Source organism: Alosa pseudoharengus, unplaced genomic scaffold, assembly GCF_046254945.1.
Source record: "Alosa pseudoharengus isolate Yale_2024_CS ecotype anadromous, Long Island Sound unplaced genomic scaffold, YU_APseudo_1.1 YU_APseudo_1.1_scf_1, whole genome shotgun sequence".
Taxonomy (NCBI): Eukaryota; Metazoa; Chordata; class Actinopteri; order Clupeiformes; family Clupeidae; genus Alosa; species Alosa pseudoharengus.
Window position 1 is genome coordinate 33,364,664 of NW_027468564.1, and position 8,710 is coordinate 33,373,373.

The following is an 8,710-nucleotide window of genomic DNA, read 5'->3' on the forward strand; positions in this document are numbered from 1 at the left end:
GCCTCCAATATTACCCAGTAGTGTATCAGCTAGTAGCAGAGCAGTGGCATGGCATACAAGTAGAGACATATGAATGGTGGTGAATTAACCATTTATTAACCAGTAAATCATAAACATTAATGCAAAGAAATATCAATTAAATTGAATGAATGAAAAAGGTAAAACAAGACAGGCAAATACACCAGAAAAATCAAGAATGCATAATATGTAAAGAAACAGATAGACAATAGCTAAACTTTACTGAGGAAATTACCAAAACCAAAGGTAACTCTTGGTTGCAAAGAGATTTAAGTATGCATGTTAAAACAAAAGAAATGACTAATGTAAAGGTAACAGGTATGTTTCAAGCTGAGCAAAATGCCTAAAGCAGTCTCATTAATTAGCCTGATTAGGCTCTGGTAATGAAACAGATACACACTTCAAACTTGATCAAAACATTGAAGAAAATGATAGTCAGAGAGTCTGAATAATCTGCACTCCACCAGTGGTACATCACTTCTGCCATAGATCTTATTTCACAGCTGCCTAAGCCAGGGGCCTAATCTTCATAGTGAAGGATTTCAGTGAGTAATAGTACTCTTTGAATGAGCGCCAATTCACACCAATAGCAAAGAGTTTAGTAGGACCATGCGCATAAATACCATTGGGATTGGAATAGTGGCAGTTGTTATACCAGTGCCCCCCAAGATAGGTGTGGGCACAGTCATTATGGTCCTTGTCAAACGTACTAAACTTCTGCCCGTTGTGGTAAGACAAAGAGTCTCCTGTGAAATGAAATGAACAACAACTTTGTTATTTATGCATACAAAGCAAAACATGAGAGCACTATAATATATTAACTCTACATTCATATGCAAAACTTCCAATTTTAAATTATTAGTATAAGTCAGAAAATAAATATTCAGCTGCACTAAATCCTGACAGGACAAACAGATCTTATTGTCATGAAGGGATTTATTTCTCTCAAAAATATCTGAAAATATTTGTTGTTAATGACCTATTTGCTTTTTTTTTTGCAAGGGTTTTTTTTTTTATCCAAAATGACATGGATTCGCAATAGTTATCTTGGTAATGGAGCCTGGGCCAAACCACTATCAGAAAGTAATATCACAGTTGTTCCACCACTCATATTTTGTGCTTCACATGAAAAATCAAATTTATAATTTCAAATTAAATATTTATGTTCGAAGTAAATATAAATATCTAAACGTACGTTGTAGGCTTAAAGAGTGACAGCAAATTACATTTGCTGCCAGGGCTAGTCTAGCAACTCTCCGTTGGCTTGTGAGCTCCAGAAATCGAAACTCAGGCCAATGAAATCGTGTATAGAGTCGTTAGGTGGGCTTAACATAATGATTGATGGCAGAGTTGGCAGACTTGTAACCGGAGGGTTGCCGGTTGGAACCCCGACCAGTAGGAACAGCTGAAGTGCCCTTGAGCAAGGCACCTAACCCCTCACTGCTCCCCGAGCGCCGCTGTTGTAGCAGGCAGCTCACTGCTCCGGGATAAGTGTGTGCTTCACCTCACTGTGTGTTCACTGTGTGCTGACTGTGTTTCACTAATTCACGGATTGGGATAAATGCAGAGGCCAAATTTCCCTCACAGGATCAAAAAGAGTATATAGTCTATCCATTTCCACCGGAACAAGTCACTTAACCATCCAAATTATTTCTGAATGGGTTTATTAAGTTGAAATAGTTGTCAAGTTCCCTTTAAATATGTATGTGGGTCCCAGATAAGCTTAAGGGAGAGAATGGTCCTTGTAATATCCAAAACTTCACTTTGGATGAAAGCATCACCACATTAACTAGTATATTCCCAAGGCTAATTATAGGGTTGTAAATAAGCTTGTAAAATAGCATCTGAGCATGTTTTTCTGACCAAAATTGCATACACTCTATGTTAATATCAGAGTACAAGGTAAAATACTCTGTTCATCCATTCCATGTCAATTCCAGGTCACCTTTAAACTCTCACCACCAAACTCACCAGCGCCTCCGTCGGTGAAGCCACTCACAGTCAGCTTGTATCCCTCTTCCTCTGATGCGACAGAGAAGGAGGAGTACCTGGCAAAAGCCCTGTTGCCCTCAAAGTCTTCCATGTCCACTCTCAGCTCGTATGCTTTATTTCTGGTGAGTTGGTGAAGAAAATCCAATCCTACCAGAAAGAACAAGGACATTATAAAGGACATGATGTCTCATTAACCACTTTTCGCACTGGCAGTGGTTTTCTGCCATATTACTCTGCAGTCATGTGATCACTGCATATAACTCTGCAGGAGTGTGCTACACATTGGACAGCTGTAAGATCTTACCCAGCCAGTACTCGCCACAGGCAAAACCAAACCCTTTCTTATACTCCTCCCAGGACCTGAAGAAAGTCACTGTACCATCCAATCTCCTCTGAAACACCTGAAAACAGATGACATCTCAAACAAGAGACAGTAATAGTACATTTCTCAGTGAGTGTGAGTGCGTATGTGTGTGTGTGCGCGTGTGTGTACATTTCTGTCATATACATGTTTGATTCCTGAACTTGCCGTAGGGAGTCTGTGTAGCTTTGCATAAGAATGCCAACTGTAACAATATCAGGATAGTTTAGTGCCTACTTCAGGCTATTTCATTTGTGAGTGGCAATCACATGGGTGAGAAGAACATTACACCAACTGAGTGCCATTAGTGTCACTCTGCAAAAGAAAAACAAAAAATGCCTCTACCCATCCTTAAAAATACCTGACTAAATATGGCCTGAGATCTTCCACCAAAAAAACATTTTTTTTGTATTGACATTATTAATATTGTATAATAATATTATATACTATTGAATTGACATTATTGTTATTATTATTATTTACATATTTTATTTAAAACTGAGGGACAACTCACAGTCCATCCTCCCTTGGTGTCGTTCTCACAGCCCATGTCACAGTAAACTGTAACGGCAGAGTCAGCACCGTTAGGATAGATGGTTTGAACCCCACTGATGGAGCTGCAACTTCTCCACAGCTCTGCACAGTCAGTAGGACTGCACACTAGTGCACACTGCCCCATCAAGGGCAGTAGGAAAAGTACAACACACTGAATCTGCACAGAGAAAGAAAATATGGATGGAAGAAGTTTGCCTTTTTTCAGTTAAATAAATACACGTATATAAATTCATAATATTTCATATGCATATATATATATATATATATAGACTAAGATAAATACATTTTATATATAACATGATTGAATGATGGCATACATCTTTTTTTATCATTTTCATAGCCTTTATCATTTTCATAGCCTTACCATCATGCTGTCGGGGAAAAAACTTTTTAAGTGATCAGAAAGAGAAGAATCTTCAGTTTCACTCCTCTGCTGCCTGCCTATCTCTTCCATAATCACACACACACACACACACACACACACACACAGATATGTAAATCACAATGATATATGTTTATAGTATCCGACAGGTATTACTTCAGAGATTTCATCATGTCAGTTTCAAAACATTTACATGAAAGTTAAGACATTGTATGTATAAGTGATCCTCACAATTTATTTTTTAAGCATTGCGCCCAGGGGTGTGGCAATTAACAACCTAGGTAGGGACCTGGCGCGTTGTCTAAAAATAGCTATCATACACCACCTAAACCTGGTCAGAAGTCAATGGCGAGTTGTTCATATGCTATTTTAAGAGCGCATGTCAACAGTCATATTGGCAGGTGCACGCACCATCCTTCTATCATTCATAAACGCACACCAGCGCACGTCCATGCAAAGCATTACAAATTGCACGATTGCAATGGTAAACATAATTAGAATAAAGATATTAAGAAATACTGTACATCTCATGATGAGTAGTTATTCACCATCATTTGCAAATTGGTAATGACGGTTAAAAGTGATTAGGGGAGAGGCGAGAGACACGTATGGAGCACAGCTGAAGACGCACTGTCACGAGATATAAGCAACTCCTCTGCAGGATAAATGTTGTTTTATTCAGTCATTTGAGCAACATTAGGGTAAGTGTTGCTTTTTACAGCCTATGTTTTCGATGGTAACCCATTGTCAGTCAATAGTGAAAGTAACTGCATATAACTGTCTTGTCGTTGACTGACTCCTTGGTGAAGTTAGTTTCACTTTGCCAATGAGTTCAAATAATAGACGAGTGCAAATGCGTGAAGGATATGCTAGGTTTTAGTAAAGCATGGTTTAAGAATGACTATTCCATACGGTCTCGCAAGTAGCCTCCTTCAAATGCGCCGTTGAATGCCAAAATACCGATGCATTTATTTGACATATCGCGCGTTGCGCCGTTAAAGGGAATGACAGATGTCATTCTCATTGGTTTAAAATGATGTTACGCCCCAAACACACCCATATGACTGATTAAAAGACCTAGGAACACCTTGTTACGCCATGCGCTCCACTTTTGAGAACGAAACCCCTCCCAATGTGAACTGGACATCCTACTAAATTTGAATAGACTTTTGACGAGTGACGATGCACATTAGAATCTCATGATAGGGCCCAAAGTGTTTATCCTGATTGTGAAACCCTGGTATGTTTTTTTTTCTCTCATATTATTTCCTCATAAATTTGCAGCTGAACAGGTTTTTATTTGTCTTTCAAACTGTCAAAAATAGAACGCAGAAATGTATGAATGAGCCCTTTTTTCAACATTACAAGTATGTCTCCACTAAAAGTTCTGGTTATAGCTGTCAGGCCTCAGCCTGTAAACAGCATGAACAGCATGAGCAAACACAAAAACTTAAGGTCGAATCGGTCGCTCTGACTGTCAAAGTACGAACAACAGTTCCTCTCATATGGCCTATAAGAGCAAAAAGCTCATCCTAATGTTCTGGGGGAAAAAAGGTCCCTTCCTCACAATCATGGCTCAACAAACTTATCAACACTTTACACCTTTAAGAAAAAAGATTTTGGACTGCATCATTAACAGTGCTGCCAAAGTAAAATGGAAGAAAGCCCAAAAACCCTTAAAACTTAAAGCCCTGAAAACTTACCGAAGGACTTGCTCTCAAAACACGTCTTGAGTGAATGCTGCAGACCTAGTGAATCGCTGCTATTTAACTGGTGCATCAAACATGCAAAATCATATGGGTGGCCACCAGGACCGGAGAGGGGCCACTTTTCAGCCCAGGGGTTTCAGGCCCAAGACCAGCCCACTTTTTCCATGGTGGTGGAAATGAGATAAATCAAGCAACAGTTCAGTTCTTGCTATCCTGTAGTTTTTATTACCATGGTTCAACAAATGTGTAAAGGTTATATAATAATTCAACAACTCTGCCCGGATTCCTGGCCCGTACTGCCGACCCACCACTTGCCCTATGACAACTCCTAATCCCCTGGACAATTCCATTTCCTACGCTGGACTATTTGAACTTTCTGACACAAAATTAGGATTATCATACCGGATATGTAACATCCCACCTCTTGTAACATTCACCCCAGGTAGCTTTAAACACCATGTCCTATTCTCTACACCTGACTAACTTACAGTATGCATTTGTCATGTATACAGACCTTACTGTCCTGTATCTGACCCTAGGCAGATGGGTCAGGCCCTTGAGTCGTGGATCTGCTCAACGTTTCTTCCTATATGTATCTCCAATTCTAGGGAGTTTTTCCTCGCCCCTGTTACCCATGGGCCTTCTTTTCTTTTCTTTTCTTTTCTTTTCTTTTCTTTTCTCTGATTGTCTAACACTCTGTAAAGCCCCATGAGACATGTGTAATGTTTTGGCGCTCTATAAGTACAATTAAATTGAAATTGAAAATTAATTTACTTAAACTGAGAAGTTAACAAAAATACTCCACAATTCCACAAAAACATAAAGAAATAAAGCATTTGAAATGTATTCCACTCTTCTACAAAGAGGCATATTGAATTAATGTTTACAAGTTTTTCAGCGTGGGTAGGCAACAGTATCATATTGGCGTTTGGTGATGTGGGCTACTACACTCACTTCTGAGCAAACAAGGCATATAGGTTGATCATGTAGATTACTGCTGTCATAATACTGATCTTTCTTACATTAAATCATTTTAATTCATACTGTTTACTCTTTTATTCTCTCTACTTGTCCCTCATGGCCTCCTCGCTATTTTTGGGCTCATCATCATGCTCAGAGGCTACAACTTTTACTGCATAGCCACACAGATGAAGCTTGGGTTTTGTTATCAATTAACCCCCCCCTCCCCCCCCAACCATTCTACAGTGCCATATCTATATACATAATAGCGCCTAGGTCTGGCCTACTACCACTACTATTACAAGGATTGGTGATACACTGACTCAGTTTCCCACAACTCTGCAATCTCTACACATGAAACAATGTTAAATATTTTCAAAGCTATAAAATTCTCGCTCACACAACTTCAGGTTTTCCTCATTCTGCTTTGAACACAGTTGTGTTACATTTTGAGCACCATCAGCATGGAAAGTTACCTAAAAGATAACGTTTTAATGTGCATCTGAGAGTTTGGGAATATTCTAGCATGCTACGCAATCGTCACTCATATTAGCCTAATCGCAACATATTAGCCTAAGCTGTTCCTGTACATCTAAAGAGAGATGTAGGCTATGTTGTGTTGCAGTGTAGGCCTAATACCATAACCTGACTCTCGCTAGATGAGTTTCGTTCTGCTTAGCTCCGCCTAGCTTCACTCACATCCATCTGGGACCTCTTCCATTGAGAGTGATTTCTGCACCCGATTTTATGGTACAGCCAATCAGGACGCAGGGCGGGAGTTTCATAGATGTGACATAGCTTAGAAGCGACTGTGAGACAGCGTCACGGGTTGGCTTCGATGTGAGTGTTTGAAGTAGCACGTCAATAGATGACGGACAAGTGGCTTATTCAATCTTATGCAAGCATTTTTTGATTAGGCCCAGCCTTCTGAAACACCATTCCAATGGATCGGTTCCAGATGGATGAGTCAGGTTACTAATACCAGGCCCGGGGTGAATCAGGAGAATTCCCTACTATGTTGAAGAGTGACGATTCCGTAGCATGCTAGAATATACCCAAACTCTCGGATGCGCATTATCTCTTAGCCCAGGAAAAAATTAACTGTAAAATTTCACAGTAAAACAGTGAAATTTACAGTTCAACTTAATTTTTTTTATAGTTCTACCATTGCCTTTACAGTTCGACCATGAATATATCATAACTTGACTATGAACTCTCCCATTACTATGAACTTCATGGTTGCATGTCTGATGCGGACTTTAAAGTTTACAGTTAATAAGTAAAGATGATGGTTGACTGCAATTCAGTTTATAGTCAGACTGCGGTCTTCATAATTATGAGGTTTACTATGAAGTTTACAGTTCAACTAAACATTTTCAACTTCAAAAGTAAATCACATTTCTGGGATAATACCATATCAGACATCCCAACCTGCAAAAAAATTTTCAGGGAGCTATCACAAAGATTAATATGTTTGTTCAATAATGCCTCGTCAGTAGGCTACACCAAATAAGGAAGGCCTATAGATGAATAATATGCACATGAATAAACAATAAAATTGTTAAACTCACCTCAACATGTCTTTAACCTGCCATGGGCAATGCTAAAGTCACTGTTTCAAACAGTGCAGCGTTCAAGACTAGGCCTATCATTATTTTTTATGCTTATGAGACAAGGATATTCTAGACTTTGAAATGGGTGTTACATTTTCCTTTTTGGGGGGCACTGACTCTGCCATGACGCTCCTGTTCCTTGATACACTGACCTGAAGTTCGGGAGAAAAGAGATGAAAGCCTGCCTACACTGAAAACTGACTGGTTGATATAGTGAAACAGGCCAATCAGGGACGTCACTAGAATTGAAAGACAAGGGGGCCCAGGGTTGTAGGAAAAGTTCATCACACCTTAAAATGGCTTCAATAAATTGTAGCTACCCTTTGAGGCCTAGGCTATTTCAGTGTAATTTTACTATTAGGCTACAGTAAGCTCATTGTAAGGGCCATCTGTTATAGGCCTACTAGGCTAAATTGTTCTCAAGGCAGTATAGGCTACCTGTCTAAGTATGATGTGATCATGCTTGTAATAATAATATATAATACAAAATACTTTCTATAGTTATTTTTTGTAAGGTGTTACTCAGTTAAGTGAGGTGAAACCTGACTGACCCGAAGAGAACACTGACCTGAACAGAACACTGACTAGACTTGCACAATGATCCTCTCTTGAGCCATCGCTGACTGGATGTGAAAGTTGCAGAATACCATGGTAGATTACCAACAGATTACAGATTAGGAAATGTCACACCCGCCCTTCCTCTCCTGTAGCATTTGATCATTTGATCAGTGCTCTTTAAGTTGAACTAGGGTAGTGCTTAGCTACTACAAACTACTGTTAACTTATGTGATCATTCAATAATCAAACAATCATCAAACAATTTTCAAACCTAAACAATTGCACCCTAGATTAAAGCCTGTGTTGCAGCTTAAACACCACTGTTGATTAATGGGTACATAAAGCACTCAATATATGTATATCATTTTAAAAATGTCTCCAAATGGTGTTAAATGCCAGTTTTTGTTGTTTTTAGCATTAGCGGGTTTTTTGTACGCAATTCGGTGATGACGTCACTTTGGGGACTACTTGATCTGCGCTTCATTCATTTCAATGCATTTCAATGGACATCGCGGTTACACTTTCAACATAAAGTTTGTATATTTACACTTCGAATTTCGTC

The 8,710-nt window shown here is 39.2% G+C and overlaps 1 protein-coding gene across 2 annotated transcripts; it reads right to left on the reverse strand.

The window, feature by feature from the left end:
- Positions 1-72: 72 nt before the first annotated feature.
- Positions 73-4,125, reverse strand: LOC143125818 (microfibril-associated glycoprotein 4-like). Of its 2 annotated transcripts, XM_076287582.1 has the most exons (6): positions 3,833-4,125; positions 3,291-3,373; positions 2,886-3,083; positions 2,315-2,411; positions 1,990-2,157; positions 73-764 (listed from the first exon to the last, which is right to left on the reverse strand). In XM_076287582.1, the coding sequence occupies exons 2-6, from the start codon at positions 3,294-3,296 to the stop codon at positions 526-528; spliced, it is 708 nt and encodes a 235-aa protein (XP_076143697.1). In that variant the 5' UTR covers positions 3,297-3,373; positions 3,833-4,125; the 3' UTR covers positions 73-525. The 2 variants fall into 2 exon arrangements, with proteins under 2 accessions (XP_076143697.1, XP_076143688.1); XM_076287573.1 differs by lacking the exon at positions 3,833-4,125 and having other exon boundaries at positions 3,291-3,387.
- Positions 4,126-8,710: the final 4,585 nt, after the last annotated feature.

Excerpts from the sequence above, each read along its gene's own strand:
- LOC143125818 (XM_076287573.1), bottom strand. The coding sequence starts at position 3,380 with ATGGAAGAGATAGGCAGGCAGCAGAGGAGTGAAACTGAAGATTCTTCT. Across the intron at positions 3,084-3,290 it reads TTTTCCCCGACAGCATGATG|ATTCAGTGTGTTGTACTTTT; the intron begins GTAAGGCTATGA and ends TTCTCTGTGCAG. Across the intron at positions 2,412-2,885 it reads ACACCAAGGGAGGATGGACT|GTGTTTCAGAGGAGATTGGA; the intron begins GTGAGTTGTCCC and ends ATCTGTTTTCAG.